This window comes from Pipistrellus hanaki (assembly GCF_964339955.1).
Source record: "Pipistrellus hanaki genome assembly, chromosome: 17".
Lineage (NCBI taxonomy): Eukaryota > Metazoa > Chordata > Mammalia > Chiroptera > Vespertilionidae > Pipistrellus > Pipistrellus hanaki.
This window is the reverse complement of record NC_140519.1, coordinates 13861213-13884133: the sequence shown is the minus strand read 5'-3', so window position 1 is coordinate 13884133 and position 22921 is coordinate 13861213. Positions and strand designations below refer to the sequence as shown.

Genomic DNA, 22921 nt, shown 5'->3' with positions numbered 1-22921 from the left:
TTGATGCAATTGTAAATGGAGTTGTTTTTTAAATTTCTCTTTTTTGATAGTTTGTTGGTATATAAAAATGCAACCAATTTCTGAATGTTAATATTGTATTCTGCTACTTTACTGAATTCATGTGCTAGTTGTAATAGCTTTTTTGGTGGATTTGTTAGGGATACAGACACACACACACACACACACACACACACAAGTCCTCTGCAAATAATGACAGTTTACTTCTTCCTTTCCAATTTGGATATGCTTTTACTTCTTTTCCTTGTCTGATTGCTATACTAGGACTTCCAATACTATGTTGAATAAAAGTGGTGAAAATATACATCTTTGTCTTGTTCCTGATCTTAAAAGATTTTTGCTTTTCACTGTTGAGTATAATGTTAGTTTTGGATTTGTCATATATGGCCTTTAGTATGTGAAGATATGTTCCCTCTATCTCCATTTTGCTGAGAGTTTTTAATCATAAATGGATGCTGTATTTTTGTCAAATGGGTTTTCTGCATCTATTAATATGGTCATATGATTTTTGTCCTTCATTTTGTTTATGTGGTGCATGAAGTTAATTGATTTTCAGGTATTGAACTAACCTTGCATCTTGGGAATAAATCCCCTTGATCATGGTGTATAATCTTTTTAATGTATTGTTGGATCTGGTTTGCTAATATTTTGTTGAGGATTTTTGCATCTTTATTTACCAGGGATATTGGCCTTTAAGTTTCTTTCACTGTAGTGTCTTTGTCTGGTTTTGGTATCATAGTAATGCTGGCCTTGTAAAATGATTTTAAGTCCTTCCCCTACTCTACAATTTTCTGTAACAATTTGAGAAGGATAAGTATTATTTTTGAATGTTTGGTAAAAATTCATGTGTGAGATCATCTGGTCCAAGGCTTTTGTTTGTTGGGAAGTTTTTGATTACTGACTAAATTTCATGAGTAGTTATTGATCTTTTCAGATTTTTTGTTTCTTCCTGAATGAGCCTTGGGAAATTATATATTTCTAGGAATTTATCTATTTCTTACAGACTGTCCAGTTTGTTGGCATATATTGTTTGTAGTATTTCCTTATAATCCTTTGTATTCCTGTCAATGTCAGTTGTCTTATTTCATTTTTTACTTGATTATTTGGCCCATATCTATTTTTTTCTTTATGAGTCTAGCTAAGAATTTATCAATTTTATTTTTCAAAAAACCAATTCTTGGTTTCATTGATCTTTTCTATCTTTTTCAGACTCTATTTTATTTCTACTTTGATCTTTATTTTTCTTTTCTTCTATTCACTTGGGCTTTGTTCTTTTTCTAGGTCCTAGTGTAAGGTTAGATTATTTATTCTCAAATCCCTTACTATTACTGTATTACTGTTGATCTTCCCTTTATATCCATAAATATTTGCTTGTTTCTTGAGGTAGGCTTGTATTGCTAGAACTTTCCCTATTAGAACTTCCTTGGCTGTGTCCCATAGATTTTGAGTCATTGTGTTTTCATTTTCATTTGTCTCAAGATATCTTTTTACCTGTTCTTTGACCTGGTTGTTAACCCATTCATAGCATGTTATTTAGCCTCCATGAGTTTGTATATTTTTTAGTTTTCTTCTTATAATTGTCTAGAGGCCCTGTGCATGAAATTCACGTGGGGAGGTGGTCCCCTCAGCCCAACCTGCACCCTCTCCAACTGGGGAATGTCTGACTGCCAGTTTAGGCCTGATCTCTGACAGCCCTCTCACATCCTGGACTGGGGGCTCCTAATCACTCACCTGCCTGCCTCCCTGGTTGCCTCTCACTGCCTCTGCATTCTGGCCTGATTGTCCCTAACTGCCCCCCCTGCTGGCCTGGGCACCCATAACTTCCCCCCACTGCCAGCCAGGTCACCCCCAATTGCCCCTTCCCTGCCAGCAAGGTTGCTCCTAATTGCCCCCCCCCCATCGACCTGGTTGTCCTCAACTGCCCCCCCCCTACTGGCCTAGTCACCCCTCACTGCCCCCCCTACCAGCCTAATTGCCCCTAACTGCCCCCACTGCCTGCCTGGTCCCCTCCAACTGCACCCTCCCCTCTCCCCCCCAACCCCTCGCCAGCCTGGTTGTCCCTAACTCCCCCCGCCTGGTTGCTTCTTACTGCCCCCCCCCCCCCCCCCCCCCGCCTTACTGGCCTGGTCCCCCAAACTGCCCCCTTCTGCCAGCCTGGTCACCCCTAACTGCCCCCCCCCCCCGCTGGCCTGGTCACACCAACTGCCCCCCCTGCTGGCCTGGTCACCCCCAACAACCCCCCTGCTGGCCTGTTGCCCCTCATGGCTCCCCCCACTGGCCTGGTCACCCCACGCAACCTGCTTATTCAGTCGTTTGGTCATCCTTCACTAACCCCCCTGCTGACCTGGTTGTCCCATGCAGCCTGCTTGTTCAGTCATTTGGTTACCCCTTACTAATCCCCCAGATGGCCTGGTGGTAGGTAGCCATCTTGTGAGGGTGTGAGGGTTAATTTGCATATTACCTCTTTATTATATGTAATTTTTAGTTTCATGCTATTGTGATCAGAGAAGATACTTAATATGATTAAAATCTTCTTAAATTCATTAAAACTTGTTTTGTGGCCTATCCTTGGTCTTTCCTGGAAAATATTCCTTGTGCACTTGGGAAAAATGTATATTCTGCTGCTTTGGTGTGAAATGCCCTAAAAATATCAACTAAATCCATCTGGTCTAACGTGTCATTTAAGGCCAATGTTTCCTTTTTGATTTTCCATCTGGCTGGCTGATCTACCCACTGATGTCAATGGAGCATTAAAATCCCCTACTCTTTCTGCTATTACTGTATTACTGTTGATCTCTCCCTTTACGTCCATAAATATTTGTTTTATATACAGGGTATCCCTCCCCCCAAAAATGAATACCCACTTTAACATCTGATTCAATTACATTTTCAAAATGAAATATATTTCAATAAACACTGCCTTTATAATTATTCAAAGATCATGGCATCTCCCCTGCCAGGTAAGTATTATTCAAAGTGTGTGTTCATTTTTGGGGACACCCTGTTTTTAGGTTCTCCTACATTGGGTGTGTACATGCTTATAAGACTTATATCCTCCTGTTGGATTGACCCTTTATCATTATGAAATGCCCTTCTTTGCTTCTTGTTACAGTCTTTGCTTTAAAGTCTACTTTTTTCTGATATAATACTGCTATCCCTGTGTGAGGTGAGGAAGGCCACTTGTGTGGAAAAGCATCTGAGTAGGTTCCAACCAGGCATTTGAGTTGGGTGGGGTGGGGTCTCAGGGAATCACCACGAGGGGGCCAATGATGTTAGCGAAGTTAATGGAGAGCTCAGATCTGGCATCCACCTGCCACTACAGGCTGGGGATGGGAGTGGGGGGATGATGGTGGTAACTCAACGAAGGAACATCGGCATCTGTCGGCACTTCTGTCCTGGAGAGAGTTGCCCTGATCCCTACCCTCCAGCCCTCGCGCTGAAGCCAGTAAATTCAGTTCCTTCTCATATGACTCTGGTGCCTTTGTGGCTGCTGCCCCAGCACTGGAGCCCAGGGTGAGTGAGTGAGTCTGTGCTCAGGTTTTAAGACCCGAGGTGTCTAGATCTGCAGCGACCTCAGTCTCAGCCACAATCTCCTGTGGTTTCCACAACCATGTTATGGAGGATCCTCCTCCTGGCATTGGAGCCTCGGGCAGAGTAGCCCAGTCTGGGGCTGAGACACCTCACTCCGCAGGGGGTACCTCTGCAGCAACAATTTCAGTACCTTCGGAGTAAGAATGAAATGCTGGACCTCGTTCACAGGCCTCGGATAAGCAAACACAGGTGCGTGAACTGCTCCCGGGGAGGGGCGGACTCCATGTGGAGTTGGAAAGTCGAGGCTACACAGCTTCCCAGCGCACGAGAGAGGGGCGGCGGGTCGCACAGAGTGTGAGCCTGGGAGCCTACTCAGCATGACTTTTCAAAAACGGGGACTGCACTCAGTGGCCATGCAGAATATTCCCCCAGATTCTTCCCGGCCACACAGCATCCTCCTGAGCTTTGGCTTCAGCCATCGTGACGTGTGGTTTGGACATGAGTCTGGAATCAATAATGTTTCTAGCACCCTGTGCTTTTCCCGCTTGCTCCGGGACAGTCTGTCCTGTGTGGCGTTCCTTTAGGATTTGCTAGGAGACTCATCGTGTAAGTTGATAAATCGTTTTAGTAGCCAGAGGTGATCACTTTGTGTGTTATTTATACGGAGGTCTCAGTATACTAGCCCTCGGCAGGAGTGACAAACCCGGGAACTTAAAAGCGCCTGGCACCTCCTGGGCAGCTGTTCTGGAGGTCCTTTAGTTATACCGCCGAGGCAGCTTGCCTGGCCCAGCTCTGAGGATGGCTTCAAAGGGCGCCGAGGGGCTGGAAGGTTTAGCGACGGCAGGCTCCCTGAACTGTAAGCTTCCAGAAGTGTGCTCAAGCAGTAGGGGCCATAGAAATGTATTAATTTATTTGGTCCAAAATACTTGAATTAATTGAAAAGTACCCATGCAGGAGGGAACCGACTTCAAATTTGAGTTTTCCTTAAAAACTTTAAACCCTTGCCCAGCTGGCGTGGTTCAGGGGTTGAGCATCGGCCTATGAACCGGGAGGTCACGGTTTGATTCCCAGTCAGGACACATGTTCAATCCCCAGTAGGAGGCATGCAGGAGGCGTCCGATTGATGATTCTCTCTCATTGTTGATTTTTTTTTTTTTTTAATCTATCTCCTTCTCCCTTCCTTTCTGACTTCCATAAAATATATTAAAAAACCAAAAGGAAAAAAACTCGGAACCCTGGGTAGGGCACTAATCCAGTTAACGAAGGCAAGAACCAGAGCAGTGAATCTTATTTTGCAAAATTACCTGGAAGGTCCAGGATGAGAGAAATGTAGAAAGAAATAACCGTGTAGTACAGCTACCCTCTGCCACTTCGAGCCCCAACCCCCCATCATTTCTATGGCTAATTTCTCAGCAGCTTTCTTTCAACACCACCACCAAAATTCCACCTAACTCTGCAGTAATTTATGTACAAAGGAGACACACCTACCACTTTTTAAATAACCAACTTTCTTTTTTTTTTATTAGAGCAAATACAGTTGTGAAAACTGTACGTTATACATTTTGGTTTCAAGGATTATAAATAAAGGAACTCACAGGTAGGGAGTTCTTTTTTTCACAGCAAGAAACTTTAAATAAACAAAGTCATGTTTTATTAAGTACACTGGCAGACTTCATGTGCTGTCCAAAATGTAGAGTACAGTATAACAACCCATTAGAAAGAGCCTTTCATGTAAAATACAGCTGTGCACATTTTAGAAAAATACCGACAATTTGGGCTTTGTTTTAAAAAAGCTTATAAATCATACATATATTTATAAATGGAACCAACATGCTTACTGTATAAACATATCCTTTCCATGATCTTGTTAACCCATCGTTTCAAAGCCTTACACATTTTTAAATAAACACTTAATAAGATTAAATATTTTATCTTTTTAAAAAAATCAGCTTTCCCAGCGTAAAGAGCTATGGGGTTAGGAAGGAGAAGTGAGAGGATTGAGAATGACCCAGGAACTTAAACATTTCTTGGGTAGAAACATTCTTCCTAAATTTCAAAGTCAAAGCAAAATGTAAAAAATAATTAAATATACAAGTTGTAATTTTCATTTGCTCTCTTTCTGCTTCCTGCTCTTTTCCATGTTGCTCACACCCAGGATTCTCAATACCTTGCACTTCTGCAAGAAACGCCACTGGGTGACGGCCCTGCTGGTGACCAAGCACCCAGTCCACCCCTGTGCTAACACGTGAATGGTCTCTTCCGCATTGAAAGGGTAGCAAATAAGGCCAAGAGAATCGGATTAAACCATGCAGATGGTGAAAAATATTCAGGAATAGCTCCCTCTCCACAATGTCATGTTTCACAGAGTTCTAACAGAAACCTTTCCTCCCCTGATTGCTTTTTTAAATAATTACTTTGAGAAAGACCCTGTAGTTTCTCGAAGTAGGCATGCTTCTGAGTAATAAAGGATACATTATAAAACAGCAAAAAAAAAAAAAAAATCAGATTATGCCAGAATAACAAAGGACGGCGAGAGACAACTATTGAAACAAAAAACATCTAAGCCTTTAAGATGTGAAATAAAATTAAAAAAGGACTTCGGAAAAACACAGAAGGCATAAAATTGAGAAGCGGTGATTTTACAAAGCTTTCTGCTCTACCTGCATGTCTTCAACAAAAATTTTCAGTTGGGAAAAAGAAAAATAACGGGAAAGAGAAGAGCAGTTATTAATAGCATCTTGCTTAACTTTCATGGGAATTAACATAGCCACCGACAAGATTCTATTTGGTTGTAAAGTACGTCAGCAATGAAACCGAATCCTCTAAACACCGATTTATGCAACCCATGCAACATTCTGGCTTCTTAGAATTCTGTTGTCTTTTCAGTTTTTAGAATTTAGCACCTTCCCGAGTGCATAAATAACTCATCGCAGTTAACGTTAAAAATATTTAAAATTAAATTATTCCTTAGGAAGGTAGGATGCTTTCCAATGGCTAACGTTTTAAAGATAAACAGCCTTTCACCGAAGGTTTAGGAAGACTAAGTGGCATTACAAAAAAAAAAAAAAAAAAAAAAAATGCTGTATTCTTGTCAACATCAACACGTTTCCTCTAGATTTTCATTGTTTTCCTTTTCCTTGAGATGCAACGTGTGCGCTTCATCCAGCCAGGCCTGCACGTGGTCAGTGACCATGCATCCTCTTTAAATAAACAGCAAAAAATAGTCGTGCACAAGCAAACGCAACGTTCTCTCCCAGAACGTGTGGGGGCGTGAAAGCAGCAGGCCATGGCGTAAGACTGCTGAGTGATCTGCTGCCTGGTCCGCGGGCCGAGGCCGGGGCGGGCGCTGGAGAGGCGGCGGCAGCAACACGATCCTCCGGCCGCATTCCTCGGGGCGGGCCGCGTGTTTGCCCCGCTCCTACCGCAAACGTCAGATGGTAAAATAGTAAGGCAGCTGTTGACTTCCATCAACAACCAAACACGCAGCTCCATACGTCTCCAGTTTAGTCACACTCTGCTAGGACAGATGGAGCAGCCAGTGCCAGGAACTTCGCCGGATGGGGCTGCTTCAGCAGATTTTTAAAAAGAAGGATTATTAGGGTTTGCGCTCCCAACCCCACTGCCTGCTTCAGCTCCCAGAGGACCCCAAAGCCACACGGCACTGCCCCCGGGAACCGGACAGGGCCTCTGGCTGCATTTTCCAAGGTTCCTGTCTCTCTCTCTCTCTCGCCCATCCTAACCCCAAGCCGCCTTCCCTGGGTCTGAGTCTGCCCGGGCTGTGCCATTTAAAGGGCTGATGACACCACTGGGCACAACCGTGGGCGAAGGCTACTAGTTGTCATGGCTCCACCGAAGGGTCAAAGCAGTTATATCACCGAGGAGCTATGTGGAATCACATTCAGGCACGGCCAAAGTTAAGGCGAAGGACAATAGGTCGTTGTTAAAAAGAATGTGAACCTGAACGTGGGGCAAGAATGCTATGTTCTGTGGTTTTGTACTAGAAATCAAGGCTAGTCTTACCTTTCCTCACTCCGATCAAGTCAGAAAGTGAACGAAAAGAATGGCCAACCCGATGTTCAGCAGCATGACCAGGACAATCATGACTGAATTAGGGCCCTGGAAACAAAACAGAACAAAAACAAGCATAACTTTGCCACTTTCGTATCAGTCCGTAAATCAGCTTGCGAAAGCAATTACTAAAAATATAAAAATAACCCAACACAAGTTGCGGTAAAGGAGGCATGAATAATGACAGCAGTTCCAAAAGGTGTGAACTAAAAATAGCAATGCCGTATTTAGACGGAGCCATCTCTGAACTTTCACTTAAAAATGAAGCCTGCCTTGATGGAATCTAAACTAGGACTTAAAAAAAACAACCTGCTACATTCGCCTGGCAACGCCGGGCAGCAGCCTGGGTGAGACACGGGCCCCTAACAAGGTTAGGGACTGCTGGGGGTGGGACAGGCACTTGTGAAGGCATGATCCGGAGGAGGAAGACGAGGAAGAGGGATTTCCTCAGAGAGGCAGTGGAATGCGGGAGGGAGACCTGTGGGACCGCGAGGCCTTCGGGGGAAAAACGTTGGGAAAACTCAAAACAAGGTTCTCTCTTGCCTTCACTGGGTGTCTTTTTCTGGACACCACCCCTTCCTTAAAGTGAAAAACTACAAGTGGGAAGCTGAACACTTTCAGAAATTTTTTACAGGTTTAATTTTGTTGTTAACCTTTCCGAGGTCAAGTTATCCTGAAGAAGATTGATAAATACTGTCGTAATAAATATCTCACAGCCCAAGGAACCCAAACTGGGTTGGCTTGTTTAAAAACAAACCAGTTCTGGCTGGTGTGGCTCCGTTGGTGGGGTGTCATCCTGTGTACTGAATGGTTACTGGTTCAGTTCCTGGCCAGGGCACATGCCTGGGTTGCAGGCTCGATCCCCGGTAGGGGACATATGGGAGGGAGCCAGTCTTGATGTTGATTATGCTCTCACATTGATGCTTCTCTCTCTCTCTCTCTCTCTCTCTCTCTCTCTCTCTCTCTCTCTCTCTCTCTCTCTCTCTCTCTCTCTCTCTCTCTCTCTCTCTCTCTCTCTCTCTCTCTCTCTCTCTCTCTTTCTCTCTCTCTTTCTCTCTCAATAAGAAAACAAAAAATCCCCAAAACAAAAACAAGCCAGCTTTATATGACCCACCTTTTCAGATCTGCCCAGGCTTGGCCTTGCTGATTACAAAGACATGATCTTGATATTTACTATTAAAATAGTGTCTTATTCTTTTAAATATATTTTTATTGATTTCAGAGAGGAAAGGAGAGGGAGAGACAGAAACATTACTGATGATTGAAACATCATTGATTGGCTGCCTCCTGCATGACCCCGACTGGGGATGGAGCCCAAAACCCAGGCATGTGCCCTGCCTGCGAATTGAACCGTGACCTCCAGGTTCATAGGCCAATGCTCAACCACTGAGCCACACCAGCCAGGCTGGTATTGCATTCTTAAATAGCATCAGAAGTGTTCTAAAACTTGTCTCCTGACTTAGGCGGGGAGGAAGCTTTGTTCTTAAAGATGAGAGAACGGTTGTACTATGTTTGACTACTCAGCGAGACCACAATGAAACTGTTGGTCTACAAATGTCTTGTTGGAATTCTGAGGGGCGTGGGGTGAGTAAGTTAGGAACTGCCACTGGTCCAGTGCTTGTTTCGCAGAGTCTAGGGCTTAGGTCACATATCCTTCAGGAGGTCCTCTCCCTGGAGGAGGGCAGGGTGCGTGCACCATTTTTCTCTATTCTAATACCTCACGCTTGTCATCTTTGTTAATTGCTGCCATCCCTGAAGCAGCAGGGCCCGCCTTGTTCACCGCTGTGCACCCACACAGGTGCCTGATTCTGTGTTTAATGAAAACTCCCATCTTCTGGCACTTTTCCGGGGACATGGATGTGGTGAGCAGGCTAATTCATGGCATTAAAAGAAGAACAGGGCGCCCTAACCGGTTTTGTTCAGTGGATAGAGCGTCAGTCTTTGGACTCAGGGGTCCCAGGTTCAATTCCGGTCAAGGGCATGCACCTCGGTTGTGGGCACATCCCCAGTAGGGGGTGTGTAAGAGGCAGCTGATTGATGTTTCTCTCTCATTGATATTTCTAATTCTCTATCCCTGTCCCTTCCTCTCTGTAAAACATCAATAAGATATATTTAAAAAAAAAAAAATAACAGGGTGACTAGTAGAATCAGGGTGGAAAGGAAGAAGTAAAAGTGGATGCCCTTGCCATAGGTAGTGTTAGTTCCTAACCCCCAAGGAAATGACAGAAGAAAGAAAACACTGACTGCAGGTCTTCCTATGCCAGGTCTGGGCCAAGACGCTGTGTCAATTATTTTTAAAAATTCTTCACAAGGGATTATTAGTTCCATTTCACGGAGCTGAGAGAGTGTGTTTCCCAAGGTGAACTGGGCCTGTTTGGACAAGTTAGAACTAGAATTAAACTTTGGTCTGCCTACTCCAGTGCTCATGTCCTTTTCTCTGCACCCCTATGAAAGCCACAGGTCTCCGTTTAAAAAGAATGACTTCCCATCAACTGCCTTAAAATGGCATTCTCTTCTATACCCTATGCTTCTAATATCGGAAAAACACCAGATGTTGGGAAGGACCCGTGTTTCTGGTGGAATACTTGTGTTGTAATCTATTAAGAGAGGACTATCCCAGGCAACTTCTCAATCAAGGTGAGCCTAGACCATATCAGGTGGGAAGCTCTTAAGACCCAGGAGATAATCCAGATGAAGTTTTAACATCACAACAGTGTGGAGATTAAGGAAATGCTTTGAATGCCACGAACTTTGATTAGATTTTGCTCATGAAGGTGCTACCAATTTTGGAATTGTTTCCACGCTCTGAGGTCAGTGGATTTAATTCCCAATCCCCAAAGACAGGGATGTGAAAGAAGATGAGGGCATTTCTCTATTAGACATATATTCATCCTGTGATCTGTTCTAGCAGACACACCCACTTATCCTACCGTTTATAGTGCCCTCTTTAAAGATGGTTCAGTAAAACCAGCAACAAAAGGTTCAACCTGCAGCCAGGGGAAAAGCGAGTTCTGGGACGCTGTCTGAGAGGCGGGTGTCAGGACGCGAGCTCTGTGCTCATCGGGGTGCAGAGCTTTAAGGTGAAGGCCCGTAAATGTGACTGCTGGCCAATTGTAGCTTAAAATAGCAAAATGGAAAAAAAAAAATCAGTCTTGCTTTTCAAGATGGACTGGGACAGGTGTCTTGAAGAAAGCTGTTTCAGGGCGAAGTGCAAGTCTTGATTGGAAGAAAACTTTGGGCCGTTTTAAAGCGCCAGAAGTCAATGTGGGGAGGCTGGCTAACGCAAGAAATCAATCCCTCCCCCCTTTTTTCTTTAAGAGACTATCCGTTCATTTAAAATGGTGAGGAATTAATTTCCTGCTGGAGAGCACAGTTTATTAACGTTAAATGGAAAACTTTCCCCAAAACAGAAAGACCAAAGCTTAGCTTAGTATTAACAGCAAATTTTAATTATATGAATTGACTTCTTTATGAGTGTGGTTCAAACATGGCCTGACAAGGTTTTCAAAAACGTTTTCCAATAGTTCAAAAGAAATAACGGGCAAATCTCAAAATGAACTTGGGAGCCGATCAGAGGAACAGCTGGGAAAAAGGGCAGGCAGTAGCCAGAAGGGGTCGAGATTCTTAATTAGAAGACCCCTCACCATTCTCGCTGACACGGCTCTACAGATGCTTCTCCTGACCCCTATCCAAGTTGCCAGGTTACAAAATCCTCAAAATACTGTGGTATCACGTGAGTCTACATACAACCCCTGTCCACAGGGGCCACAAACTTCGTCAGGGGGTTACAGAGCAATCCCTGCCATGGCCCCACCCCCCTCTCAGAATCAAGTAATTCATTGGCTCTGAGTGATTAGCCTGTGTCCCAGAAGATTTTATAGATTTCTAGGGGTTTAATCACCAGGGTGATCCTGAGGGTGATCAGAGAACACTGGAGGACAGCAGGTTCTCGAACATGTTGTTTTGTTCAACATGGTTTCATTGTAAGATGGAGGAGAAAAAACACACAACACTAAACAAAAAAAACAATTCCCGGCCAGAGCCACTGTCTGCGTGGGTTTTCCTCCTCCATCCCGATGGTGTGCTCATGAATGCACTGCTGTGTCTCCAGTGTCCCTGTGCCGGGAGGTCAGCCTGTCCAGGGTGGGTCCCGCCGAGCTGCTGGGACAGGCTCCCGCCACCCACAACCCTGAGCTGGAAGGAGTAGGCTGGAAAAGAATGATGGTACTTGTTTTTGTTTATCTTTCTTACATATATATGTAGCTCGCATTTATCTCAGTGTTGAATATTATAAGTGTTTTGGGTGTTTATTTAGAAGTTTGGTGATGGTTTTGTGACCAGAAATAGGCTGGAACTTAGCTCTGGCTTTTCCCAGTTAGCCTGTGGTGAACTGGTTTCGTTACCTGTCATCTCACTTAAAGTGGCCATGTCCAAGAACCTGTCTGCGTGCTGATGACATGAAGGGGGAGGAGGGATTTACTGTATTTATCAACTATTCATGCTTCAGCTAGTTCCGTGTTGAAGCAAATTTAGTCATAGTTTTTGAGCACTCACATTGTGCCAGGTACCAGGCTGGGAACTTTATAAGTATTAGCTCATTTAATCTTCACAACAACTCTACGACAGAGGATGAAGAGACCAAGTCGCCGAACCGTTAGGGAACTTGCCTCAGGCCACACGGCAAGGACTTGGACCTAGGGCGTTTGGTAGCTCAGTGCACACCCTCAGCCACTAGCCTATCCTGTCTCCATAGGCTGGTTGGAATTCTAGATCTGGCTTGGCGAGCCACCCTACACAGGGCGATTCTGACTCACACCAGATCTGCCAGCTGCCCACAGAGAGCACTGGCTGATTCAGTGTTGTTTTCCCTCAAATGTCTGCTTCAGTGCGAATGTTCCTATGAATTTCCAAGTTGTTATTTTATCAATCTCTTACTTACACAGTGTCTTCTAATCTCAAAATTGCATTAAATTTTAGTACTCCCCAGTTTTATTACTTATTTATTAATACTCATCCGAGGATATTTTTCTACTGATCTTTTAGAGAGAGTAGGAGAGAGAGGGAAAGACAGAGAGAAACATCATCGATTGGTTGCCTCTTGCACATGGCCCAGGCTGGGGAGGAGCCCGCAAATGAGGTATGTGCCCTTCATCAGAATCAAACCCGGGACCCTTTGTTCTGCAGGCTGACACTCTATCCACTGAGCAAAACTGGCTAGGGCCTCCCTGGTTTTAAAAGTTGTTCATTGACTAATTTGAGGGTAATTCCGTCACTTCCTACATCTCTGTGAAGAAAACAGTGATCAGGGTGAGAAAGGCAGCTTTTGGTTGTTATTAGAAACAGAAGGTTAATTGTGAAAATCTTCCCACGAAGGTGTCACGTCAATCCTGACTTCTGGTGCCCGTGGCAGACAGAGGTGAGAGCTGCTCTGCCTCCTTGGGGTGTGGAAGCCAACCTACTGAGCTGGAGATGCTTGGCTAACTCCAAGAACCACACGATTCTGCACAGACGTCAGACAGACGCTCTTTCTAAACACGGAGACTGAGGTTTATAGAGGGAACTATTGCAGAGAGGAGCTAGGTCACTCACCCAGTTGTAAGACACCGGGGCATATGCTTCCCCTGGGGCAGTTCTGGAAGTCAACTGAACCCCACTCCTGGGAACCCAAAGCTACAGATTACAGGGCTCGGCAGTGTTTGTCTAATTTACATGTGGGAAATTCAAACTAATACTAATAAAAATGTGAAGAAGCTTTATTAATCTGTGAATAAAAATTCTGAAAGCCAAATGAGAAGTGAATTATTACATTTATCAACTTCAGTAGTGATATCGTATATATTATAGATATAATATCAGGATACTGATATATCAATGTTAAAAACTAAAAAAAGAATGCTTATTGAATAGTCAAGAGTCTCAAAGTTATTCTGTTTTGAAACCATCTATACTCATGGGGACTGACTCTCAGAAAGATAATTCAGTTAATCTGATTAATATATATACTAAGATAATTAAAAAGATGAGAATTTGAAAAATAGGGTGGGAACCAGTGTTTACAGATATTAGCAAAGTCAACAAACCTAAGAAGTTTCAAACATAAGTTGATTAAAAAAATGAATTTCAATTGTTTAAACCTGTGAGTACATTAAACAGACAAAAGAAACTGGTGATTGTATTAATATTCTTGTTTGCTAAAATACTAACCCACACCTTTATGCAAATATGTCTCTGAAATTAGTAGTAAACATTGGGTTGGCTGTGGCTTCTACCATGAGCTAAACATGCAACAACTCTGTTCCAAAGGCATATGAATAGGTTGGTCAACTGTCTATCAGAAAATACTCTGCTTCAGATTTTATAAATTCTATAGAATTTGATAAAATCCAAATTCCATTTATCATTAACAAATTCATTTGATTAAGGATACATTTATCTATAACTGAAAACTAACTGGTTAAACAACAAAAACTTAGCTTCTCAAGGCTGATGATAAAACTAGCATCTACTAGAAATATGAAATGTCAGGAGCACTAACACTCTGAGGGGTTAGAACAGTGGTCTGCAAACTCATTAATCAACAGAGCCAAATATCAACAGTACAACAATTGAAATTTTTTTTGAGAGCCAAATTTTTAAAACTTAAATTTCTTCTAACGCCACTTCTTCAAAATAGACTCGTCCAGGCCATCGTATTTTGTGGAAGAGCCACACTCAAGGGGCTCTCGAGCTGAAGTTTGCTGACCTCGGTGTTAGAAGACCATGGTCATCATCTTAAACAGTTGAAACCTGGCTTTAATTAAGTAAAATCCAAACAAAATATTTATGAGAATAACTCAAATTGCTAGAAAAGATTTTTTTTTTTTTTTGTCTAAAGGTACTGTTTTGGGGAGTCAAAAGGTGGGCCAAGAACTTAGCAAATGGGGGTGAAGCCCTCTTCTTAGCTAGAGCTCTGAGCTTTGTAGCCAGCGGGGAGTCAGCTTTTGTTCTGGACTGCATGCTTGTGTCCCTCCAGAATTCGGATGTTGAAACCCTAACCACCAGTGCAATGTGGTGGTACTTGGAGATGGAGGTCGTTGGGAGGCAGTTAGGTTATGAGTGCAGAGCCCTCCTGATGGGATAGTGCTCTTATAAAAGAAAGCCAGAGAGAGCTTGCTTTCTCTCCTCCCCTCCGCTGGGTGAGGACACGGTGAGATGGCCTATGAACCAGGATGTGGGTTCTCACCAGACACCAAATCTCTGGGGACTGGACCTTGGCACTCCCCACCCCATCTGTGGTATTTCTGGGAGAGCAGTCCCAACTAAGACACCTACCAGGCGTGATGCGTGTTGTAACCTACCTGAAGGATGTCTAAGGTGGGCGGGTGGCTGGCTGAACACGGAGGAGTTTCTGTCCAGAAAGCTTTTTCCCGTCTCCAGCTACACACGGGCTCCGCTCTACCCTGAACATTACCCTGTGTGTGCCAGGACTTTGGCGAGCCTAGCTGCCCTCAAGGTGCAAGTCACCCCCCCCCCCCCCATGCTGCTCCCCGAAAGAACCAGAGAGGGGGAAGGAGGGGAACACACGGCTCGGACGACTTACTGAATTGGCTTCTTTTTCCGAAACAGGGCACGCATCGTTGCTCGCTGGGTTCTTTGGTATGGCAAGTTCAGACTTCTTAGCTTTTGGCTCAGCTTTGCTTTCTTTGGCAACTGGTTTTGTCACAGACTTGGGGGGACTCCACTTGTTGGGTGTCGGCTTGTGCACCAGCGCCGAGGAGGAGTGGCCGGATCCTTCGTCCTCCCGCCCATCTCCCGGGGGGTGCTTGGGCGGCAGCTTCACGTAGTAGCCGTGGTACTGGGAGTGCAGCTCGCCGTTGCTGGGGTTGGAGACGTGGTGGCGGCCAGAGTACTTGGACTGGGGCCCGGCGGCTCCCGCCTCCTTGGAGGGGGCCTTGGACATCAGGGGCTTGTTGACGGCGGCCGTCACCTGCTCCTCGGCCACGCTCCGTTTGTCACGGTTGAGTCTGGCCCCTGAGCTGGGGTTCTGCTTCCTCGCGGGCTGGGGGGAAGGCTGGGGCGAGTGGCTCTGTCTGGGGTGCGTCTCGGGCGTGCTCGGGGGCGTCGTGCCTTTGCGATAGAAGTGAGGAGATTCCTTGGGCGAAGGCGGCTTTTCCGGTACCTTTTCTTCTGGGTTTTCTTTCGCGTCCACGCCTTCCTGGAATCTCTGTTTGATATAATCTGGGCCTGGCGGGGGGAGGGGGGGGGGAAAGCGACAACAGAAAGAAGGAAGGTGATAAAAAATAAGGCATGAAGGTTTCACCCTCATCCTATGCATCTACAGCAGGTCCCCAAAAATGTGGTTGCGTTCAATGCCGATGAGATGCCCTAGGAACTTGTATCAATTAGCCGGTGGGAAGACGGGTTTCATGATAAGTCATTTCACTTAACTTCCTCCATAGGTTCTGTTACTTTAAGTGAGGACTCAGCAAATATGCAGTAAGGCAGCTGAACCTTCTTTTTCTTTTAAATATACTTTTGAGGCTTTGACTAAGCACAAGCACATTTCATTCCCCAAAAAGGTTACCTATTGCTGAAAATGTGTTTTTTACATTAACATATGTGGTACTTATATTGATACTATTCTGATGGCCATAAAAGTGAAACCATTGTGACTTCCCTAATAATTGCACTGGCCGTGTCTACTTGCAGAACACAGAGGCAGAATTCACAGTCAGCCCTGCTGACCACGCCGTAGGGATCTGAACACTCAAATTGGGTTGTATACACTCGTTATCAGTGAAATGCGCTCAATATTTAATAAATTACACTGAGGCGCACCTACAGATTATATATCTATTGTGTTAATCCTCGCTTGATATCTTTTCCATTGATTTTTTTAGAGAGTGGGAGGGAAGTGGGGAGAGAGAAACTTTGATGTGAGAGACACGGATTGGTTGCCTCCTGGACCGGGGCCAGGGAACGAACCCGAGATCTTTCGGTGCGCAGGCCAACGCTCTACCACCGGCCACACGGACCAGGGGAACCTATTTTTAAGGATCCTCCTTCAAAGGATAATTTCAAGCTCCTCATTCGGAGCCGTGTCTGTCGTTTAGATTGCACTTTACAAAAGAACTCAGTCCTTCCCAGCATGGGCTTGCACTGCAGGCATCCAAGTCTTTGGCCCTCAGGTCTCAGGACGGTTTATAGCAATCCCATGTTATTTTTATCAATGGAAATCCTTTCATTCAAAACAGGGACTCCAGTGCATTGTTATTTTTTATTTTTATTTTTATTTTTAAAATATATTTTATTGATTTTCCACAGAGAGGAAGGGAGAAGGATAGAGAGTTAGAAACATCGATGAGAGAGAATCATCGATCAGCTGCCTCTTGCACACCCCCTACTGGGGATGTGCCCGCAACCAAGGCATATGCCCTTGACCGGAATCGAACCTGGGACCTTTCAGTCTGCAGGCTGACGCTCTATCCACTGAGCCAAACCGGTTTCGGCGCATTGTTATTTTATATGGAGATCTGGGGAGGGAGGGGGGGAGTGAGGAGTAGAGACACAGAAAGGGCAGCACAAGATGGTACCAGTCACGAGCGTTTAAGGATGCCAGTGGTCCAGGCAGGGACAGCGTTCCCAGGAAGTTTCCTCCTGCTAGGGACTTCGCCTCTCAGCCCCTCTCCCAGAACCAGGCCATGCACACCTCTGGCCGCCACTCCACCACCAGCCACTTTTCACGTCACCCGGCGAAGCCAAGGTCACACAGTGCAGTGGGCAGGAGCGGACATGTCATCTCTCCCGTGTACAAGGGAGAAACCACCCCACCAATTGCTGACAGGACCTGACCAACTTGACCAGCTCTTGTCAACCACACAGCATCCATTTCCATTTTGCACCCCTGACAACCCTGAGGGGCCGAAAACCAATGATCCTCATTGTTAATAGACATGCTGCCTATTTACACTTTCAATTGCGCGGTCTGAGGAATAATTTGTTAGGAGATCGTTATTATACAAGGTATTTTTCAAAATTCCAAGCCTCACCAAACTTAAGAAGCAGGCATTATCTCGACTTTACTGAAGTGGAAAAACCAAATGTCACAGAGCCTGTGCATCCTTAAGATGAGATAGAATACACTGTGTAAGGTGATTACACTGTGTAAGGCACATGTGTCAAACACAAGGCCCGCGGGCCAAATCCAGCCCGCCAGGCCTTGCAATGTGGCCCGCACTGCGCTGTCATCACTGCACTCCGCTGTCAGTTTATGACATTGTCAGTTTATGACTGTTCAGTAAACCATTCGGCCCGCGATTTAGGCTGGATTTTAGATTTTGGCCCCTTCTCTGATTGAGTTCGACACCCCTAGTGTAAGGTGATGATTTAAGCCCATAAATGAGAATTCCTAAGGACCCACAATTATAATTGTATTCAGGGCAAAAACATAACAGCATTATCCCACCTTCCTTCCTCCAAAGACAAACCCACCTCAGAGGGTTCGAATTTCCTGGTCCGTGTGGCCAGTGATAGAGCGGTGGCCTGAGCACCAAAGGGTCCCGGGTTCATTCCCTGGTTCCGGTCCAGGAGGCAACCAATCCATGTGTCTCTCACATCAATGTTTCTCTCTCACCCCTTCCCTCCTTTCATGATCACATGTCAACAGTGGTGGTGTTTTTTCTAAGTTCAGTATAAGCACCCTCTTTTTAAAAGCTGACAGTTTTCTTTTAAAAATAAATTATCGACACAGAGAAAGGCCTCTTGGTTGAGTGAAGAAAAAGGAGACACTGCAGCTTCTTTTCCCAAGTTTTCTTGGTGCTGTGACAGGGACATGGCACCCTGAGGGCTGGGCTTCACCGGCAGGCTGGCTGCGGGGCTTAGAACCCATTTGGGTCACTTCCACTGGGTGTCCACGGAGGGCCCCTCCTCCTCCGATTGTGGAATTTTTACATTCTCCTCTGTCAAAGCAGCTGACAGCGAGGAGGAGACAGAGGAAACACCAACAGTGACAAGAGACGATTATTTGGGGGGAACGACCTTAAAGTAATTCAGTCATCGTGGGTCCAAGGAAAATGTAACTTTTTAAAAGTCAGCACTTCAGGGAATATGCTTTAGTTATCTGGAAAAAGAGCATGAAACTATTTTAAATACAAAGCATATTTTCAAAATGCTTTTTGTAAATACAACTCTGTACTTTTTTTTAAAATAAATTTTTATTGATTTCAGAGAGGAAGGGAGAGGGAGATAGAAATACCAATGATGAGAATCATTAATCAGCTGCCTCCTGGCCCTAGCCAGTTTAGCTCACTGGATAGAGAGTTGGCCGGGGGACTGAAGGATCCCAGGTTCGATTCCTGTCAAGGGCATGTACGTTGGTTGCAGGCATATCCCCATTTCTTGGTGTGCAGGAGGCAGCTGATCGATGTTTCTCTCTCTCTCTCCCTTCCTCTCTGTAAAAAAAAAAAATCAATAAATATATATTTTAAAAAATCAGCTGCCTCGTGGACACCCCACACTGAGGATCGAACTCACAAGCTGAGCATATGCCCTGACTGGGAATCGAACCATGACCTCCTCATTCACAGATCGATGTTCAACCACTGACCCACACTGGCTGGGTCGTCCCTACTTCTTCACTTATGCTCACATTAATAGGCCAAGTTGGCAATACTCTGGCCACTGGAGGAATATGTGTTAACGGATTTATGAAGCTATTGTTTGGACTCCATTGCACATACTCATTATGTTTATTAACCAGTCTACTCCCTTAAATCTGTAGAAACCTGATGTGTTGCTTCTTTCGACACTTTTTCTGTTCTAAATGTGTTAGGAAAGGCATTTCTTTTGCAATTGCTTGTGACACTCTCCTAAGACGCAGTTTTCAGGCATATTCCTGTGGATTTCTCTATAGGGCTTCCAGTGAAATTCAAAATCTGTTGCGTTCCAAGAATTTACTAGAAGGATGGAAGTACTCTCTAGCACAGGCTGTCCCATTTGAAAGGGTCTTAGCGTTACTATGCATTGAGCGTCGCTGGCTCAGGGACTCCATGTCCTCCACAGCTGTGGCTCCGGGGCTTCCGCCTCAGACACCTGCGGTACGACGCTCAGAGACTTAGATTCCATGAGGATGAAGAGAAGCTTAGAAATCTTGAGGTTTAATGAGTGTTTTAGGAGGTTCTAACAGATCCAGCCACAGGCGCTTGAAAGCAGCCAGAAAACATGCTGACCGGTGGTGGTCCTTGCTCCAGCCCTGCGTGACTACATCCTGCTGGCAATGAGTCCAGGGATGCCGTCATATGGGGCCTGGGCTCTGATCGAGGATATACAGTTAACATTTCCAGAATAAGACCAAATGCATTTGGAACAAGACATTTAATATAAGGCAGAGGACAGATGTTGTTCCTGGACTACCTTCTTGGAAGGCACACATTGTGTCTGCTACTTGTCTGATGTAGGAATGTGTGTCAGCCTCGCCAGGCCAGCGTGAAGCTGATGAGATGCAGCAGTTCACGAGAAAGACTTGTCAGGACAGTGCCAGGGAGGAAAAGGATGGCGAGGGCGGGCGCACAAGGCGTTTTCATCTGTTTTCACCCACAGGATCTAAGAGTCTTAAGGGGTTTATCCCTGAGGATTCCTGTTGGGAATCGGGTCACATGCTCACGGACACCACACAATGTGAACCAAGAACATTCAGAAAATGCCATTCAGAACCATGGGAAGGTTACTGGCTGCAGTGGGCAGGAAGGTGCCGAGCAGCTCTGGCAGATGGTAACAGCAGGGTACCCTGCTGGCTCTCACAGGTGAGCTTCGGGGGGCTGGCCATGGGCAGACGCAGCACCATGAAGATTCCCCCGAAACACATGTCTGCAAGGGGGTAGTGCTTGGGAGCAGAGGCTCTGGAGCATCAGCAGAAGGCATGACATGGACATGAGGTCTCTTCTATGGAGACTGCCTTTCAGCAAAGCAGAGCCACGTGGAACAATTCTAAAAAGATGACAGGGCTGGTGGGGAGAAAACCACTTTCCTACAGGACTTCCTGAACACAGCCACGGCCGTCTTGTCTGCGGGACGTCCATTTCTGTCCCTTGCCTGTGGCTGGCACTCATACACAGCTGTGAAACTGAATGAGTAAGTGGTAAGAATAACCAGAAAAACCATGAATTATTCATTACATATCAGCTAGTAGATTATTCCATTTCCCGTTTTCTATGAAACAGTTGGTTCAGGTTTTGGCAAGCGAGTTGAGAAAAGTTGTCTATTCCAGAATGCTTCTCTTGTCTTAACCATAAAATTTACATACTAATGACAGGCACAGGAAATTACATAATGAATATGTGCCTTATCTCTAAATTCAATTTTTATTGAATTTATTGGGGTGCCATTGGTTAATAAAATTATATAGGTTTCAGGTGTGCAGTTCTACAATGCAGCGTTTGTATACTGTATTGTGCGTTCACCAAGTCAGGTCTCCATCCATGACTATTTATTCCTCCTTAACTCTCTTCTAACGTCCCCCATCCCCTTTCCCTCTAGTAATCACCACACTATTGTCCGAGTTGTTTCCTCCACCTTAATCTCTTCACCTTTTTCACCCAGTCCCTTTTTATCATTATATCCTATCTATTTCTTTATTATTATATCCTATTTCATTGGTAATTTATTTTGTTCATTAGTGAAACCATATGGTGCTTGTCTTTTTCTGACTGGCTTATTTCTCTTAGCATCATACTCTCCAGGTCCATCTATGCTGTTGTGACCCCCGCTTCTCAGAGGGAATCCCTTCCGAATCTCAGGGGCTGCCTGTGGGAGGGGGTCAGCCCTTTTTGTGCCTCCATCCTTTTTACCAGTCTCAGTGTGGTTTCTTCCGTAAATCTTTGGTTGTATGACTTTTCAGCAAAAGGTAAGATTACCTTCTTTTTTTTATGGCCAAGTAATATTCCGTTGTGTAAATAAATGCACCACAGCTTTATTAACCCACTCATCTAAGGATGGGTATTTGGGCTGCTTCCAAATCTTGGCTATTGTAAACAATGCTGTACTGAATACAGGAGTGCATATACTAGCGTTCTTTTGAATTAGTGTTTCGGGTTTCTGCGGGTACATTTACAGAAGTGGAGTCACTGGGTCATAAGGCAGTTCCGTTTTGAATTTTCGAGTTAGCCCCATGCTGCTTTACACAATGGCTGCATTCATTTCCTTTCCCATCAACAGTGGAGAAGCGTTCCTTTTTCCCACATCCTCACCAATACTTGTTATTTGTTGTTTTATTGGTGATATAGCCATTCTGACAGGTGTGAGGTTTTAACTGCTGATTAGTGATGCTAAGTATCTTTTCATGTCCATTGGCCATTTGTATGTCCTCTTTGGAGGCTGGCTGTTCTCTGGCAGTATTCAAATTGCATGAGGTACGTTCTCAGTGAGTCACCAGGTAGAGGTGAGTGGTGTTCACTAGGTTGATACAGTTTCAAACTCTGTGTCCTTGCTGGGTCTGAGGCAAAGTCGCAGGGTACACCAAGTCTAGCTCCATCTGCCGGGTGCCTGCAAGCCTTTGTGGTGAGAGGGGGGTCTCGGAGCCATCAGGGTGAGGCAACAGAGTTTATTAGTCCCCAAGGGACTAAGATGTGGCCTTGTAAATGGAGGGTTCTGCACCAGTTGGGAGTGTGAGAGACAAGTGTCCCTCGGTCTACACCACACAACTCAATCTCAGTAGGGCAAGGGTGCCAGGAGGATGGGGCTAATGGGTCTCCCCTGAGGAGGAGGTGCTGATCAAGCTTAGGGGTGGGGGGAATGGCCCTTGCCCCAGAGACATGTAACTCAGTCTGTCCCTCACTTTGCCTGGACCTTAGTAGGGTGGAGCCCAGACACTGGGGCCAGTAGATCTCCCGTCAGATTCACGGGGGAGTGGGAGAAATGGCCTCCACCCTAAAGTCACACCTCAGTTACTGACAGCACGTGAGTCTTCCCGGACTTCTCTATCCTGGTGCGGGCAGCTGATGCCGTGTGGAGGGGAGTGCTCCACCCAGGAAAGATGGCTTCTGCTGTGCGGGAGAGTGACTCAGCACAGGGATCCTGGTGGCTATCCCTTCAGCTCTTTCCCCAGAGCCACACCCCCCAGACTCTCCTCGTTTGACTCTGCTCTACCTCCCCTTTGCCAGAGCCCAGAGTGAGTGGCAGCAAATGAGATCTCATGCATTGGCACTGTAGGAGGACACCTGTGTCTCTAGCACATTCCCTGGTAGACAGACTCCCTGCTGGTTTGCTCAGCTGGATGCTATGAGGGATCCTCTTCCTCGTAACAGTTTGGGGTTGAGCCCCCACGCTTCTC

The 22921-nt window shown here is 45.3% G+C and overlaps 1 protein-coding gene across 2 annotated transcripts in view; it reads right to left on the bottom strand.

Moving 5' to 3' along the window:
• Positions 1-5183: 5183 nt before the first annotated feature.
• Positions 5184-22921, bottom strand: part of JPH1 (junctophilin 1) — an 86374-nt gene continuing 68636 nt past the window's right edge. The window contains exons 4-6 of one of the 2 annotated variants that reach the window (XM_084865004.1): positions 15197-15840; positions 7570-7665; positions 5184-7115 (exon numbers count right to left, since the gene is read on the bottom strand). In XM_084865004.1, the coding sequence (XP_084721130.1) occupies positions 7585-7665; positions 15197-15840 (725 nt within the window). In that variant the 3' untranslated portion in view covers positions 5184-7115; positions 7570-7584. The remainder of the gene's footprint in view (positions 7116-7569; positions 7666-15196; positions 15841-22921) is intronic. The other variant, XM_084865003.1, reaches the window with a different exon arrangement.